This window comes from Vespula pensylvanica, chromosome 12 (assembly GCF_014466175.1).
Source record: "Vespula pensylvanica isolate Volc-1 chromosome 12, ASM1446617v1, whole genome shotgun sequence".
Lineage (NCBI taxonomy): Eukaryota > Metazoa > Arthropoda > Insecta > Hymenoptera > Vespidae > Vespula > Vespula pensylvanica.
Genome location: NC_057696.1, coordinates 5,120,037 through 5,137,214, shown reverse-complemented (window position 1 = coordinate 5,137,214; position 17,178 = coordinate 5,120,037). Strand labels below are relative to the sequence as shown.

The following is a 17,178-nucleotide window of genomic DNA, read 5'->3' as shown; positions in this document are numbered from 1 at the left end:
ATTTGAATGAAGACAAATTATCTTTATGACGTAAGATAGAAGCTGATAGTAAATCTTTCTCGTAATATTCCTCGAATTCGCGATAAAGATCAAGGGGATTTCAAATATTCGAGACAAAAGAGAAGTAAAAAGGTTCTTTTTTTTTATTATTTCAATCGTATGTACTCAACTGACGTAATGTAATTTTGTTTACATCTCTCGTTAATGCATAGGGTCAATGCTTCCATTCCATCATTTTATACGGCTTTGTGACGCATATGTTAATTTTGTTTATAACGTTCATTATCCAATTTCACGTTGACCCTATAGACGCATGAGTCGATCTTATTTATTCATTCGTCATCTATTTTAAATTAAATGCATCAAACGCTTGACGAATTACGTCAATAATTTTCTTCTTGTTTGGAAGAATACCCGGTCTTATTAGTTTTGTTCCATTAACGTTTTGTTTCAACAAACTGCGTTCGTGCAATCACTCGAGTAATTTTTATCGAACGTAATAAATTTGTAAAATATATTTTTGCCTATTCTACTAAGCTGTATATATGAACATTTATTTTTTACGACAATTAAAATGCAAGGGAATGTAATTGTTTGATATCATGTTTATATATAAATTTATATATGATCTTGTTATATTCTTGTATGAAACATCTGTTCGTTGTAAATTAGTTATTTTTTTCATAATCGATTTGTATACAAATATATTCGTATTCTCATTTATATACAGTTTAATTCATTTACATACGCAAAAATTTGCATTCACACGAAATATAATTTGATTGCGATATGAGTAAAATTTTTTTTATAAAAATAAAAAATTATTTTATGTTAATAATAGTAAGATGGATTAACTAAAAAGAAAAGGTGAGGATTATAATAAAAAAGAATTGAGTTATCGTTATTTGTTGTATCTATTTATTATATCCAACATTAAGCATCGATTAAATAATATTCGATCTTATAAAATTTTTACGAAGGAATAAAATGTATCAAGATAACATCTACACATAATGCTGCAATATCAATAGCATACATCCTTTGGATATATTTATCACGATCGTTTCGATAAAAAATGACATAAGATAAATAATTGTATTTTGTAAAATAAAAAACAGATCGAGATGATAGCATGTTTGACAACTATTAACGAAGTGGACGCAATAATAATGAATTTATGTTTTTAGATAGTCTTTTCGGTAGAGATATATCCGAATTTAATGATTATTATAAATTCAAAAATTTTTAATTAAAATATCATATTAAGATTAAAATAATCATCGAATATTGTTAAGGTGATTTCGAGTTTTCTACGTTTAAATTTATAATTAACACATTTATCGATCTATAAGAATCTAAAAAACAAAAACGTGTATCTATCGCATGTACATCGATAAATGTATTTGACGCACCTGGTCTGTGCGATATCGCTATTGATATGCTTTGATTTCATGATTGAGTTTCCCCGGCCCCTTCCCTAGAAAATCTTCGAAGTTTTTATTCTAAATTATTAAGTAAGCCGGTGATGATTCGTCCATCCGAACGATATAGATCATACCGGAAAGTCGAATCGTATAAAAGAGGGTACGTTCGTAAGAGTTGCAACAGTTCGTTGTCATTCTTCCAATAGAAATGATAGCAACAGGCGATATCGTCGTTACATTGGCACTCGTTGCCGTTGTGGCTTTCTTTTTTAAGATCTACGCCAAGTTAGTATCGTAAAAATTTATATTTAAAAGAAAAAAGAAATGAAAGACGCGTCAATTAAATATTTTTTTCTTTCTTTTTTGTTTCAGATACAAATTGAATTATTGGAAAAGACGAGGCGTCGAATCTTTGCCGGCTAATTTAATATTCGGTAACTTTAAAAATGCGATTCTCTTTCGTTCAGCTCCAGGATGGCATTTAGGACAAATTTACAAAAAAAGCAATCAGGATGCACCGTACGTTGGTTTTTACATCTTTCACAAGCCCTGCTTGCTCCTGCGTGATCCTGATGTCATCAAGCAAATCATGATAAGAGATTTTGACAATTTCTCCGATCGACACTTTGCCGGTTCGAATCAAAAGGACAGCATCGGAATGAAGAATCTCTTTGGCCTGAAAAATCCAGCTTGGAAGTATCTCAGATCGAAAATTACGCCGACTTTGACGCGTGGAAAACTAAAGCAAATGTTTCCACTTATGATGGAAATTGGCAATCCGATGATGGACTATCTGAACAGCCAACCTACGGATGAAAATAATGTCAAATTCGTCGATGCTCAAGAACTTAGCTACAAGTACACTACGGACTTGATCGCTTCTATCGCGCTTGGTACGAAAATGGATTCCTTCAATTATCCCAATGCTGAATTTTCTGCCGCTGGTAAATTCTCAAACAAATTTTCTTTTCATAATTTATCGATCGTATGCCATGTTCGCACTTGACCATCTTTGCACTCTGTTCGCCCGTAGTTTCGGAATTTTTCCATGGATTCAAAAGAATGGTCGCCCTCGTTACGGTTTTCTTTATACCCGAACTGGTTGAGATCATCGGCACGAAGATACTCTTCAATTCCACTTTCGTGAAAAAAATCTTTTGGAATGCTATGGAAAATCGTGAGAAGACCGGCGAAAAGAGAGGAGATTTCATCGATTCGTTGGTCCAATTGAAAAATGGGAAACAGAATCCGGATTACAGTGAGTGATTTTATAAATTTCATATTCTTATATTGCCCTTTTAAACGATATCGACGAGACATCGATGAAATCATTATTATTCAGAATTCGAGGGTGAAAATCTTCTCTATCAATCGGGCACCTTTTTCTCCGGATTCGAGTCGAGCTCGACGTGTATGTCGTTCACTCTTATGGAGCTTGCCAATAATATGGAATGTCAGGAACGCGCAAGGAAAGATATTAATAATGCCATCGACAAATATGGCTGGACTTACGAAGCTTTCAACGAGATGAAATATCTTGATCAGACTATAGCAGAAGGTTTGCGATTGCATCCACCTGTATCTACGATCGATCGATACACTCGTCAAGATTATCAGGTATAAATCGTTAACAAATTTTTCTACAACCGGATAAATAACAAACAAGTACAAAGATAAATTCTTATAATCCTTTCATAACATGTTTTGATCGAATGCACTCCAACTGTATTATCTTCTCGACGAAGTTAAAAAGCAGAGCCAAAGAATCATTAAACTCGATTGGAAATCGTCTTTTCCGAACAATTTTTCAAAACAATTTTCTGACTTGGATTAATCATTTGCTTAGATTAAATTAGAAGTTCTGTTCAAATTTTGATGAACGAGAAAAAAGTTCGACAGCGAGATCGTAAAATTAAATAGAATAAAATTCTTATGCTTTCTTATGACTAACCAATTATCAGTTTTGAACGAGAATAAGATAACGAATCAATTTACTATCGCGGATTATATTGTTGGATCGAAAATAATTAATGCATTTATCACATCCGTTATAGATACCGGGCACTAATACAATCATCGAAAAAGGCACTCCAATTTATATATCTCTTTACGGTCTTCAAGAGGATCCGAAATATTTCGACAATCCGGAAGTCTATAATCCAGATAGATTTACCGAAGAGAATATTATTTCTAATGCGTATATACCATTTGGCATAGGCCCCAGGATGTGCGTAGGTACGTAAGAAAATATTTTTTTAACAACTAGAATGAGAAATATTTATTTAACAGCAACATTTGCATTTATTCTAGGAATGAAAATTGGTCAGCTTCATGCAAAAATAGTACTTGCCTTTCTTCTACGGGAATATACGATTTGGCAAGAAGAGAAAGATAAAAGCGTTCTGGATCCACGTTCGACGTTCACAGCTTCAGCAAATGGAATAAATCTTCACTTTAAAAAGATAATACAATAAGACACGACTTATACTACATTTTTACAAAATTTTTTATTTAAGTTTCGTATTTAATTCTCATTATGCTCAAGTCGTGATCCAGTGCCCATTTTTTTTTCGTATATATTTATGATATTTTTCGAAGTAACATCGCATCGATTACATCGATTGGGTGTTGCATATATTCTTGTTTCTTTTTATTTATTTATTTATTTTTTCTCGTTAATCAAATATTGATTATCGCTTTCAATAATTCCACTTGAATATGTCTGATCTATTTGATTAATTATAGCAGACTTGTATTATCAGCCAACTGTAATATTAATTTCGATGCTATTGACTACAAAAATAAGAGATAAAGACTCTTTCATCTCCAAGATTCATCTCCAGATAGATTCGAAGAAATTAATATTTAAGAAATGTACATATATCTCAGGATATTTTATCATTGTGAAATAATCATTTACGGTATAATATTTATTCTAGATACAATCGAATATTATTTTATACAATTTTAAATAAAAAAGAAATATATATATATATATAAAATTAGTCTTGTTTTTTTTTTTATGGAAAAATTAATATATGAAAAAAAAAATCCTTTTCAAATCCTCGCACGTTATTAGAAAATATCTTTACGTTATAATTATTTATTTTAATATTAACTTCGCGCCTGAAGATAGGCATCATTCCGTACTTCCCCGATTGTCGCTTGCGAATGTCATCGGTTGATAAAAAATATCTCGAGTGCCTGCGTTATGCCATGCCTTCATGCATCCTCAAAAGTGTGACGTCTTTATACAGGGGCTTACAAAAATGATGTTAATATATAGAACGGCCAGCGAGATATAATATAGTAATGGCCATTTTTAGTTACAACATTTGATATTTACATAAATTTCATTTCATTCGTTACAGAACACTGCTAAATGAATCTATCTGTTTATGGTATGCATTGCAATAATAATTGTTGTCTCTTTCATCTCATCTCTTTTCCTATAATTTCTCGTTAATTGCGACGGATTCAGTCTTATCTGTTCTCTTCACTAACATTATCAGAATTTTTTTACATCGATTAACTCAAGATTCATTATTTTTTTTTTTTTTGCAAATTTTTATTAACAATGATTACATTATTCCTCGATAAAAAATACAACATGAGTATTGATGCAACATAAAGAAGTTATGAAATCTTTTACCGCATAATCTTATCTTATATAAACGATAAGATTATTAATTATGACGCGCTAGCTAAATAATAATCATTTTTCATGTTGCTCTCTTCGCTTCAGTCCATCTTCCGATTCATTTAAAATCTGTACTTATAAAACTTATCTTTTCCATTAAGTGGTAAAATACAGTTGATTTTTGTAAGTGCAACAGATTAATTAGTGTAACAACTTGCCCGACAAATCGTCTTCTATTACAATGGCCATTTTTGGTACATATATATATTTTTATTTCTATAATTCGTGCACATATAATTCGATACCGAGGTAAAAGTCGATTAATCACATTCGAAACATCCGTAGGATCAGATTTTATCATTGGAGTACTGCTCTTCGTTCTTACTCTTATCTTTTTACTTTATCTTTGGATGAAACATCGTTATTCTTATTGGGAAAGACGAGGAGTACCTTCTGTGCCAATATATTCATTGCTACATCATTTTAAAGATACTTTTTTCATGCGCAAATCGATTAGCATGGTACTCGGTGATCTTTATCTCCAGGCGAATGATAAGGACAAATTTATTGGAATATATATTTTACACAAGCCTTTTCTGCTAATCAGGGATAAGGATCTCATAAAATCCATGCTAATCAAAGATTTCGACATCTTTTGCAATCGATATTTCTCGATCAAGGCGTCCAAAGACTTAGCTACCATGAATCTTTTTTCCGTAAATAATCCTACGTGGAAGCATCTTAGGTAATATGCGTATTAATGGGATCGTTAATTTATGCGTTGCAAAGGAATGCATACGAATGCTATATTTATATATAATTATGTTACAGAATAAAAATGTCGCCTGTTTTTACGAGTGGAAAGATAAAGAAGCTTTTTTATCTCATGCACGAGACTTCCGAAACGATGAAAAATTTTCTTCACGAACGATCGAATAAAAGTTCTACTGTCACGATCAATGCTAAGGACGTGTTTTTGAAATATAGTACCGATATTATATCTACCGTGGCTTTCGGGATTCGAACGAATTCCTTCGAGGAATCTGAATTCTATCTACAGAGTTAGCAAGTTTATATTCAAACGATCGACCGATCACACGATCATCCTCAAAGTGATCGACATTTTTCTATTTTCACAGGCCGTTTGCCCTTCAAGCCAACCTTTAGATCGATGTTTACGATGTTGCTAGCTTTCTTCTTTCCCGAGCTAACCGATAAAGTCGAATTTAAAATGATGGGAGAAGCTAGAGAATACTTTGATAAACTTTTCTGGGATACCTTCAACGAACGAGAAAAATCTGGAATGAAAAGAGGAGATCTAATCGATTACCTCATAGAGTTAAAAAATGAGAAACAGAACGATGAATTCAGTAAGATGCAAAAATCGTCAATGTCCTTTTAAACGATCCCAATCAAATTTATAAATCTTCGTTTATACACGTATCATATTATTTAGAATTCGAAGGAGACATATTACTCGGCCAATCCCTAATATTTTTTATCGCCGGTCGAGAGAGCACCACGACTACTATATGCTATGCCCTTGCGGAACTTGCCAAGCAACCAAAATTACAAGACAGATTGAGACAAGAAATTCGTAAAATATTAAAATCAAACGGGTTCACTTACGAAGCCGTGCAACAGATGAAATACCTGGATCAGGTGATTTCGGAAACTCTCAGATTATATCCGCCAGCGCCGATCATAGATAGGGTTGCTACGCGAGATTACGTGGTAATTATATAAACAATATTAACAATTTTTATTTGTTAATCCCGACACACGCACGTGCATATATATATATGTATGTATGTATATCCAATTTTTTTTATTTTACGCAGATTCCCGGAACAGATGTAGTTTTAGAAAAAGGAACACCCGTTTATGCGGTACTAACTGGCATACATCTAGATCCCAAGAACTTCCCGGACCCATTATATTTCGATCCTGATAGATTCAGCGACGAAAGAAAAGGCGATATTCCTGCATATGCTTACATGCCTTTCGGCGATGGACCAAGGATCTGCATCGGTATGTCAATGGTTTACGGGCTGAAACAATATAACGTAATATTCGATAAATAATTATCTCTGTTTGTTTCGTTTCACGATTCCAGCCATGAGGGTCGGCTTATTGCAAACTGCAGTTGCTATCATCACGGTAATTAATAACTATGAAGTGTCATTGAATCTAACGGGAAACTATAAACCAGATCCTCATAATATGTTTTTAACGCCTTGTGACAACTTCTTGCTGCATTTAAAGAAAATAACTGTGGACGATTAAAAATGTAAAATATCTATTATAACGATTACAATAATTGTCTAAGTAAGAACGTAGTAATGATAAAGAAAACTAAGATTAATATACTATATATACAATTTTTTAACTTTATAAATAAATATACATGTATATTATATAAAAGAAGCTTGCGATCAAGTATATTAATCGTTACTTCCTTGTATTCGTATTCACTTATGCGCATTAATTTTGTTATTTCGGCAAAAGAGAAAGATATTTCTTGAATTCGGGTATCACGCGATCTCTAGGATTGAAAGGTGGTTCCGCCGTAAGAAGATCGCTCAAGTATTGTGGCAAAAAGCACAGAATGCCTTTACTCGCTAATCTAGCCCAATCGATAGGTTGTTGGACCTGCTTTATATTCACGAAGCAGTGCGTTATTTTTTTCCCCGACGAGTTTACGTCGTAAGGAGGTCTGTAGTGAAAAAAAAAAAAAGAGAGATCAAGTAAAAAATATTATTTCGTCAACGCAGTTACTTTTTTGTTAGCGTAACACAGACCGTGCTTGTACCACCGTACCACCTCCCGCCTCGATGAGCCTTTTAAATTGATCGTACTTTTCTTCCGAAGCTAATAACAAGGCTACCATGTCATGGAAAGGACCATACGGTTCCTTCAATAATTTTATCCTCCATCTGTGAGCTGCTGCTGCTATCGCATTCTCGACCTCTCCTGTAGTATCCGGTATAATTCCTTTACTTTTTGGATTGCCCCATTCATATTTCTCTTCCTACAATTTTTATACGAAATGATCGTCTTACGTATCGTAGATATCTTTCGAACGAATAACGTCGATAATATTTCGAACGATACTAACGTCAAGAAAATTCCCATTAGCTTCGGAATCTCGTAAATACATGCAATGCAAGACCCATTTTCCGGTGGCGATACTGCCGAGCATTTTTTCATTTCTCGATGGTCTTAAGCACATCAAGTGCGTTGCGCTTGGATCAAAACTGGCATCGTTGACCACATCCCCACCAAGATTTCGTATTACTTGCTCGTACGTCGTTCTGTCCTATTATGGAAACGAAACGTTACGATGCGTTGTACGTGAATGTTATTTTATTTTATTTTTTTTTCTTCTTAAATAATTCTTCTTTTATGCAAACCCGTATTCCAGAGAGCATGAATTTCCGTTTGACCAAAGGTTGGCTCCGATCGTCTCCGTCTTCCAATGTAATATCCTTGTTCGAGTAATGATTACTTCGATCGGTTTCATCTCGACAAGTTTCTTCATCCTCGTTTGTTTGCTCATATATCGTGGACTATGTCGAAAAGATATTCCGATGTAAATGCAAAGTACATATATAAAAAATTAATCGATCTATCGCAAACGACTTACGGGTCTAATCACCGTACGATGATCAGGATCTTCCCATCCCACAGTGTCCGGCTGTGAATCTTTAGCAATATCTGGAAAATAAATTTCACATAACGTGTTTTCACAATCCTACCGTAAAAAGGACCAATTCGATTATTTACGTACATTTGTGTATATTATCCATAGATTCTGTATTTTCATACGGTTTTCCATTTTCGTCCGGTAGTGGCCTGACCTCGGTACCTGACGTTCGTTTAAGTGCTTGTTCCATCTGAGCTATTTGCCTGTACGTATGTAGATGAATATCTTTAACGTTTTATCGATATCAAGAATTTCGTGAACCTTCGGTACTTACAGATTTATTTGTACATTTTGAATCGGACTATTACTCTGTTGAGAGAAATTTAATTTTCTATTGATGGAGGTGTTTTTGGGAGACGTATCTTCGTTCCGTTCTACGGATTTATCTTCTTCCGGTAAATCGTTATCGACATTGTTACACGTTGATATCATCGACGTATTCGCATCCTCCTAAATACAAATGATATTTTGATAAACGTATTGATCGTTGCGATTCGTGGATATATGACCTGGTGTAATCACCTCAGTTCTTTGTCCTTGCACTTTTAATTGTTCCCATAATTGTTTTTTCAAGTCGGACAATGGCTACAACATTTCATTCGTAAACTTTTACGAAGGAAAGAGAAATAAATGAATGCTATAATAGGTACCGTGCTAGGGGCTCTTCTTTTTAGAGGGGGTTCTTCTACGCGCAAATCTGGAAAATCGTTCACCCATTTGATCCATGCCTTTCTCGTGTCTGGAGAAGGATTTGGCTTAATAACTTGACCGTACGGTGTTTCTGGCGTGGATACGTGAAAGGGGGAAGGCGGTGTACTGTTCATAACTAAATTAAGTCGTTTATTTATCAACGGTGTTCCATCGTAATTCGTTTCTTGATTCTGTATGTAAATCGATATGTACGCATTATATTTTATGATATATCTTTTATTAAGAGACATTTCGTTAATTATTCATTACCTTGATTTGGGCTAATTGTCGTTTGGGAGTAATTATCTGTCTGGGAATGGGCACGACAGGTTTTTCTCGACTTTCTTTTTTCGCAAATGAATTTTCTCTCGTACTACTCACATTCGCTGCTTCCGCAGGTCTCTCTGGGGCTATCACGAACAAGATTTATAATAAAAAATGGCACGATATTACGAGTATTTACAGGTCTATTTACCTTTTGTTTCGCCGACGAGATAAGGCGTTTCGTCTAAGCGTTTTACTCTTGTTCCGCAATCCTTCAACCATTCAGCGGTAACAGCTGGCAATTTCCACTTAACTGCTGCTTTGTATTTATGTCCCTCCGGCGTAGGACAGACTAAGTGAGTACTAGCGTAAGTATTTTTTTCCTCGTTTGTTTTACGTGCAAGTATGTCTTGGCATCTGAAAGACAAACGTATTCGTGAGGTAACGATTCGGTATTCCTTAGATAAACGTACGAGATGATATCTCACATAGCTCCAAGTTCTTCTGCCAGTCTAGAAAGATACATTCTTTCTACTCCTGTATACATGCTTAAAGTAACGATACAACCCGTTAGAGGATTTATATCTTTACTTATAGAAAATGGTTTATGATAGTATTCCACGTCGACTATTTGTTCCTGATTCCTACAATCTTCCTGCAAAGACGAGAAATATAAATGTAGTATCGGTTGACGTATAGTCGAGCTCGTTTATCGTTCAACCTTACAACAAATAAATCGGTAACAATTTCATTAACCGCGTGTCTCAATGATGCTCCACACGTAGGCACAACGGCAAAATCCGGGATCCCTGAATAAATATTTGAAACGACTTCACCGCCTAAAGCACTAATACTATCCTGTACCTCGTCGTCACTGAAGCCGGTTATAACAAATGTGAAACCTATGGAGTATTTTATATTATTCAGCTGTTTTATATCTCACGTTTTCTTCGAGTTCAATTGATATTACCGGTAAATATCTTCATGGTAGATTCTGGATCTTCTTGACTGAATGGTACCGAGCTATTGTTTCCCGACTCTCTATTTTCAATCGTTTCTAACGTTGATGCTCGTTGATTATTTTTGATACTTAATTTAGGAGCATTCTCCTTGGATGTTTCTCGTTCCTTCTCATTGATGTCAGGAGTATAAGGCTTTAGGAATTCTTTAACCGATTTATCCTCGACTACATTCAAGAAGCAATTTTTTTGTTACACACGTATATATATATATATATATATCTTATATATAAAATCTTATATTTATCGTTTAAACGATTATCGTGAAATTCTTTATATTACCAACGATATTTTGCAGATACTGATTTAAAATGTCCTCGTCATTTCTTTCCTTCGATGCTTTATCGATATCGAAACGTGGAATCGATGGTCGTCTCGGTGGTTGCAGCATTTGTAAATTCTGCAAATTTTCAATTATTTTTATAAACTCATTATACAATTCGTGTTTACACACGGCCTTACGTACGTTACCAATAGAAAATAACCTTTTTACTTAGAGGAGAAGGAGGAGGCTCGTTACTCGTTTTCGTTGTATTACCTTTCGACTCGTACACAAATTTTTCCTCCGGTGCAGGCCTCTTCAATTTCATACTTTCCTCTATCCAATTAATGTTTAACATATACGGGCTAAGAATAAGGTAGAACATTCTTGTAAACTGTTTATTAAGCGAGCTAAAGCTATGTCTTAATTGACAAAGATTTCGTCGTCGCGCGACGTCTAATTAGAACATAGGATAAGATTAGTGAGAAGAAAATGTCGGATAAGTACCACAATCCTGCCGACTTCATTAATTTCAGTTCGTTAGATGCTTTATTTTCATCTCCGATGATAACATGCGTCAGAGCGTCCGATATATCGTTCAAACGCGTTGCACTACCTACGTTTAAAATTCTGTTGAGTTTATCCCTTTGACTCGTTGTAAAGCCAGCAAGATAAATCTGCAAAATGAATCCATTCAGTTGGATAAAATATAAATATGATTGTTAATCACGTGCAAAAATTAATGAATTAACTTACATTGCAACCATCTAAAAATGGTCCAGCCATCTTTGCTTCGTTAAGGGTCAATCGATCTAAAACCGTAAGCTGCGCGCCTAATAAAAGTACGTTGTATTTTTATAACGATTTCTATTTCGTTTTAGCATATTTATATTTTTTAACCATTACCTGTTTTAGTCGGTGCAACGTCCATGCAAGAAACATTGGTAGTTGTCGATGCTACACTTTCGTCTACATAATTATTTTGTGGTAATTCACTATTAATGGTACTTATCGCCGAAAAGTTCAAACTTTCCATCTCGTGCGCTACAACAATCGTAAAGCATCATTCAACAATAAGATTATTATGCACATTATTTTTTTAACTAGAGAATATGAATGAAAAATACCTTTCAACTTTTCTGGCGTTGAACATGCTTTCGTAGATTTTATAAGATAATTATTGAACGGCAATGCATATCCGAGTTTCAAGCTTTCATATACCCATTCTGGCTTTAAACATGCTATGTTATTCTGCATTGCAAATTTTAACTTGTCGGTTAGTGAACTATTTTCTGGTGCGACAACAATTTTAACTTTTAAACCATCTAAAGGACCCATGAACGTCTGAAATATTTATGCGTTAATTACATAGAGCATCAAAAATAAAATAGCGTTAAATTAAGTAGACGTACCCCTCCATTATTATTTATCAAATTCTTGATTTCTTCCTTTTGACGTTTGGATAAATTTGTCGACGTAACAATTAAATTCATAAAAACAGGACACTTATATTTATCGAATATTGGATCATTCGCTTTAATAAAATTATTTAAATTTTCTTCCCATATGGCTGCGATCCAATCTTTTGTAACAACCGGTATCTTCAATTCTACAGCTCTCTAAGAGAAATTAACGAATAAACGAAACGTTATTATACTTTTTGCTATGCCACGTAAAGGCATATTATTGATTAATCTCACTTCATATTTTGCAGACATGACAGAGTTGGTTACTAAGTGCGTTACACAATTACGTAATTGTTTCGTAAAAAAACCTCCCATGTATTCTACCAGTTGTTGCACGTGATTCTGCAAAAACAAACGAATTAGTCGACGGGTAAGGCATTGTAGAGCAGAACGAGGTATCAGTAGCGAAATGACAAAGTACTTTCATTTCTGGCGTCAAACCGGACACCGATATACAAAGTCCTCTCATAGCTGTCGTATAAATTGGGCTCGTGCCTTCTGGAATAGGTTCTCCGTTTAAAAAACAAGTTAATAAACATCTTGGTCCTACTATCCTGCTGATGTATAAAGATCGATACAGTTGTCAAATAATCTCATTTGCATTACGTAAATACTATTAGATCAAACGACGAAAATCTACTTACGAACACTTGAAATTTTGTAACCATTCGAAGAAACTGCCTTTGAACTCTTCCAATACGAATATATCGGTCTTCTCCGGCTTCAATTTGTTACAATCCTCTTCGGTGATCCATACCGGCTTAATATCGAAATCGCAGCATTGCTAAAACAACGATATTAAATAAGATCCGATCGGTTCTCCAGTCGATCATTCAATAGAAATCTTAGAATTGGATACAAACGTCAAAAGCATTCCACATATTTATAGAACATTCGGTTTCAGACTTATATTTGTTCGGTATAACAAAATATATATTTATGTTGCAATCAATTTGACTCTCTTGGCTCACCATCGTTGAAACTGTAAAATAACAATACTTCGTTATGTCACGGTAACGATACAATGGAAAATCAACGCGTCGCACAAAATTTGTGTAGATCCGATATGAAACGTGTTACACGTTCAAAAGTATCACGTTCAAACATTTCTAAATGCGTACAAATGAGAAACTACTTATTTCGAAAGTTATTTCGTACCTTAGGTTATGTTTTTATATTTAATTCAAATATTTGCTTAAAAGGAATATTCGTATTTAAATTACGCAGAGCGAGTCTGTCAAATAGCACGTTGCAGATCTTTGATTATTTATAATAGAAATAATTAAGTGTCTTATTTACGCTTGACTTTTTCGTAACAGCGGTATGAACGAATGGCCTCTTCGCGCTAAAACGACTACTCTAATTTTCGGTGTCCCTTGGAATCGACGCGACACACATCGATATTCGTAATTTAAGATACGTAGTCGTTGTTCCTCGTCAATGATCGATCAAAAAATTCTCCTCGTTTATCAATGATATGTATAAGAAATAACAAATAAAACAAAAATAAAAAATGAAATTATTTCATTTAGATCTTTATTCGATTTTAGTCGAGCCATCGAACTCGGTCTAGCGCATATATGCAACGACGTAAATTTCAAATTGTCGTTAAAGGTTAACAAAAGTGTTATATTTTTGCAAGAGTTATCTACTCGATCGATAGATCCAAAGAATGGAAAGGATAAAGAGGATAAAGAAATAATTCAAAAAAAAAAAAAAGTGAAGTTTTGCGTGAAATAGCAAGAAAACAAGAAACGTAAACGAGGTAAATTCTATTGTCGGTAAATTTGTGGTGGTACATACATACGGATCGTTTGAAAATGATTACATAACCAATAAAACTATGAACGAAATTAATTAAAAACGAAATTAATTCGATGAACGAAATTTTTGTCGATGCCGAATCAAAATGGCTTCTTCGTCGAACGATGCTGAAACATCGGAGCGTTACCGATTGGATGGCAACATAACCGTTTCTCGTCGGACGTAGGTTTGCCATAGATATTGCGTTATCTTACTGCAACCTCTTTATGCATTTAAATGCCAAGTTAAGATCGTTTCCAGAGAAACGGCATTGGATGTATTCTGTATAACTTATACGGAAACGTTCGAATTTTTGGCGGCAGGATTGTCCGATGGAACCGTACAATTGTATAAAACCGAAAACGGCGTGAAAGCAAAGTTCCTTCGTGACAACGAAATAGTACAGAATCCTGGGACGGTGACGGCTATCAAGCACAGACCCGTCCGAAACACACATCCGATAACTCACACTCTCATCGCTACTTGTTAGCACGTTTATCTTTCTGTAATCCGTATTAACTGATAAGACGATCTGACGAGTATCTAATTATCAGACATAGATGGATACATCAAATCTTGGCATTATCCAAGTTCGCAATGCCTCTACACGATAAGAGAGAATCGACAAATTCTGGGTCTGGCCTATCATCCTAACGAACCGAAATTCGTGACGGTGGGTGACGACACGAACATCTATTTGTACAACGAAGAAACGAAGGTTCAGGAAAGAGTGTTCCACGCGAGGTATCCTTTCGTTCCGACTTCTCGATTCTTCTGGAAGACCGAACGAAAGAAAAAAAAAAGGAAATATTTAAAAGAGTTCATTTTTGTCAGCGAAATCGCCGAAAGGATGGACGGACACAAGTCTCGCGTATTCGCTGCCTGTTTTAATCCAAAATCAGCGCACGAGATCATAAGCGGCGGCTGGGACGACACCATTATGTTTTGGGACACTCGGCAACCTTACGCTCTTCGTTACATATCGGGTGTTCACATCTGCGGAGATGGCATTGACATAAGTCAGAACGGAAAGGAGGTACTGCCGACGTTAATTTATTTACTTACTTCGTTATTTCTCTTCGTCCATCCATCCAGATATCTCTCTCTCTCTCTCTCTCTCTCTATTCGTTCGAAAAGTCCCGTTATTTTAGCACGTTAACCACGTACAGATCCTGACATGCGCTTGGCAGAAAAAAGATCCCATTCAGTTGTGGGATTATGGAAGTGGCAAACTCATAACGAGTCTCGAGCCCGATAACGTACCTTCTATGCTCTACTGCGGAAAGTATCTCAGTAATATCTTTATTACGTGCGGCGGAACGGATATGAACTTGCTTAGAATCGTCGACCTGCGTTCTCACTCGGTAAGCTTTCCTCGGTGCGCAGAGAGAGAGTCATTTTCGTTTTCTTTCTTTCTTTCGTTTTGCTTTGCTTCGCTCGATAGACCTTGGCGATGGTGAGAAATTTGGTCGGAGGTGTTCACGGAATAGCGCTTGGACCGGTCGACACGAAACGCGCTAAAAAGTCGAGACAACCCGAGATGTATTTGCCCAAAATCGCCTTCTGTTCCAACAAGATGATCTTAGAAGTTCAAATCAAATCCTGATCACGCGTCTCGTCGTCGTCTTTCCTTCCCGACTCGAGAGACCGACCGAAGAGGGATTCGAATCTGTTCGTTCGATCGAGGAACAACGAACGCCGCGGCCTGATTTTCTCAAGCAATAAACAATGTATTTTATTTAATACAAACTATGGTACAAAATTTACACAGAACAACGCACGGTTTTCTTTTTTCCACATTATTTCTCCATACGTTAACGCACGGATGATACGCAGTTTCTCGTTTAAACGCACACACTTAAGCGAACGAACGTAGTAGGAGCGAGGAGGAATAGAATGAGGGGTCGCTTTGGGAAAGTACGAAGGGTCGAGAGTGGAGGAGCCGCGAGGAGGAATGGGAAAGAAGAAGGATGAGCGATGAGGGACGATGAAAGAGAGACAATTAGTTTAAAAAGGAGCACATCGATTCGCGACAAATACGAACTTACTCGATACTCGAGGAAATTCTCGGTCGGCTTCGGATCGCCGACATTTTTTTTTTTCTTTCTTTTTCTTTTTTTTTCTTTTTCGGCGCGGGACATACGAGTTAATTTGCTCGAACGCGCTGAGAGAGCGGAACGCACGTAACGTGAACGCGCACGTGTCTTAAAAGACGTCGGACGACGAGCACCGAAGTCATTTTTTCGATTACGTCGTCGCGACCAAAACCTACGGACGTTCTTACGTTCGAATCTTCGATTTAAAAGCTATTCTATAAATATAAATTGAACAAACAATAATGATCGTCGTCGTTCGACGTGCCTTGGAATTGGCTCGAAAGGGAGAACGCTCGCAAAAAAGTGTTCTCTCTCTCTCTCTCTCTCTCTCTCTCTCTCTCTCTCTATTCGATCGAATGACATTCACTCGATCTCGTGGGACGAGTTAACTGGACGATAATTATGTAATTAACCTCTCTAGCTGAAGTAGGAGGGGAGGGGAGAGGGAGGGGAGGGACTTGGGAGCTTACTTGGATCAGCTCTCTGTGCTACCTATCGCATCGATTGGCCTAAAACGATTTCGACGAGCTTATTTGGTTGAAAAGTCGTACGGTAATAAAATATATTTATACACGGTAATCGTAGTGCGCTTGTAAAATTACGGACATTGGCATTACGCTCCTGCAAAATAGTCGCGTCGTTCGTCGAAGAGTATGTATATAAAATTGGTCATCAATATGCGATAAAATTGTGATCGCATCTTCTTGCTCTTCTCCTTCTTCCTCATTTGTTCGAAATTTATATTCAATCGCGTCTCTATCTCGAACGATGACTTTCCTTTCGTTTGAAGGGCGGGGGAGGAGGGGAA

At 35.8% G+C, this 17,178-nt stretch overlaps 3 protein-coding genes across 6 annotated transcripts; 2 read left to right on the top strand and 1 right to left on the bottom strand.

Annotated features, from left to right (window-relative positions):
- The first annotated feature begins 1,578 nt into the window (after positions 1-1,578).
- On the top strand, positions 1,579-7,491 carry LOC122633600. Its single transcript, XM_043821634.1, has 12 exons — positions 1,579-1,709; positions 1,797-2,368; positions 2,458-2,682; positions 2,767-3,041; positions 3,479-3,659; positions 3,735-3,893; positions 5,410-5,809; positions 5,896-6,125; positions 6,204-6,434; positions 6,521-6,798; positions 6,906-7,095; positions 7,181-7,491. Exons 1-12 carry the CDS (start codon positions 1,633-1,635, stop codon positions 7,348-7,350), a joined length of 2,988 nt encoding a protein of 995 aa, XP_043677569.1. The 5' UTR covers positions 1,579-1,632; the 3' UTR covers positions 7,351-7,491.
- On the bottom strand, positions 7,432-13,913 carry LOC122633541 (DNA topoisomerase 2-binding protein 1). 3 transcript variants are annotated; one of them, XM_043821519.1, is made up of 26 exons: positions 13,630-13,913; positions 13,335-13,453; positions 13,116-13,255; positions 12,893-13,028; positions 12,706-12,813; positions 12,418-12,624; positions 12,133-12,349; positions 11,912-12,049; positions 11,762-11,838; positions 11,513-11,682; positions 11,229-11,370; positions 11,026-11,143; positions 10,695-10,910; positions 10,451-10,626; positions 10,213-10,379; positions 9,936-10,141; positions 9,731-9,870; positions 9,421-9,651; positions 9,293-9,355; positions 9,045-9,220; positions 8,855-8,973; positions 8,711-8,781; positions 8,478-8,633; positions 8,183-8,383; positions 7,866-8,095; positions 7,432-7,780 (listed from the first exon to the last, which is right to left on the bottom strand). In XM_043821519.1, exons 2-26 carry the CDS (start codon positions 13,443-13,445, stop codon positions 7,558-7,560), a joined length of 3,939 nt encoding a protein of 1,312 aa, XP_043677454.1. In that variant the 5' UTR covers positions 13,446-13,453; positions 13,630-13,913; the 3' UTR covers positions 7,432-7,557. The 3 variants fall into 3 exon arrangements, with proteins under 3 accessions (XP_043677454.1, XP_043677456.1, XP_043677455.1); XM_043821521.1 differs by having other exon boundaries at positions 12,893-13,025; XM_043821520.1 differs by having other exon boundaries at positions 13,771-13,912.
- A 113-nt stretch (positions 13,914-14,026) lies between these two features.
- Positions 14,027-16,050, top strand: LOC122633550 (lissencephaly-1 homolog A-like). 2 transcript variants are annotated; one of them, XM_043821549.1, is made up of 6 exons: positions 14,027-14,457; positions 14,536-14,759; positions 14,829-15,018; positions 15,109-15,310; positions 15,444-15,638; positions 15,719-16,050. In XM_043821549.1, exons 1-6 carry the CDS (start codon positions 14,381-14,383, stop codon positions 15,878-15,880), a joined length of 1,050 nt encoding a protein of 349 aa, XP_043677484.1. In that variant the 5' UTR covers positions 14,027-14,380; the 3' UTR covers positions 15,881-16,050. The 2 variants fall into 2 exon arrangements, with proteins under 2 accessions (XP_043677484.1, XP_043677483.1); XM_043821548.1 differs by having other exon boundaries at positions 14,829-15,310; positions 15,426-15,638.
- Positions 16,051-17,178: the final 1,128 nt, after the last annotated feature.

Excerpts from the sequence above, each read along its gene's own strand:
- LOC122633541 (XM_043821519.1), bottom strand. The coding sequence starts at position 13,445 with ATGGTGAGCCAAGAGAGTCAAATTGATTGCAACATAAATATATATTTT. Across the intron at positions 8,974-9,044 it reads CAAAATGTACAAATAAATCT|GCAAATAGCTCAGATGGAAC; the intron begins GTAAGTACCGAA and ends ACATACGTACAG. Across the intron at positions 8,384-8,477 it reads TCATGCTCTCTGGAATACGG|GACAGAACGACGTACGAGCA; the intron begins GTTTGCATAAAA and ends TTTCCATAATAG.
- LOC122633600 (XM_043821634.1), top strand. The coding sequence starts at position 1,633 with ATGATAGCAACAGGCGATATCGTCGTTACATTGGCACTCGTTGCCGTT. Across the intron at positions 1,710-1,796 it reads TTTTTTAAGATCTACGCCAA|ATACAAATTGAATTATTGGA; the intron begins GTTAGTATCGTA and ends TTTTTGTTTCAG. Across the intron at positions 7,096-7,180 it reads TGGACCAAGGATCTGCATCG|CCATGAGGGTCGGCTTATTG; the intron begins GTATGTCAATGG and ends TCACGATTCCAG.
- LOC122633550 (XM_043821548.1), top strand. The coding sequence starts at position 14,381 with ATGGCTTCTTCGTCGAACGATGCTGAAACATCGGAGCGTTACCGATTG. Across the intron at positions 14,458-14,535 it reads ATAACCGTTTCTCGTCGGAC|AGAAACGGCATTGGATGTAT; the intron begins GTAGGTTTGCCA and ends GATCGTTTCCAG. Across the intron at positions 14,760-14,828 it reads TCACACTCTCATCGCTACTT|ACATAGATGGATACATCAAA; the intron begins GTTAGCACGTTT and ends TCTAATTATCAG.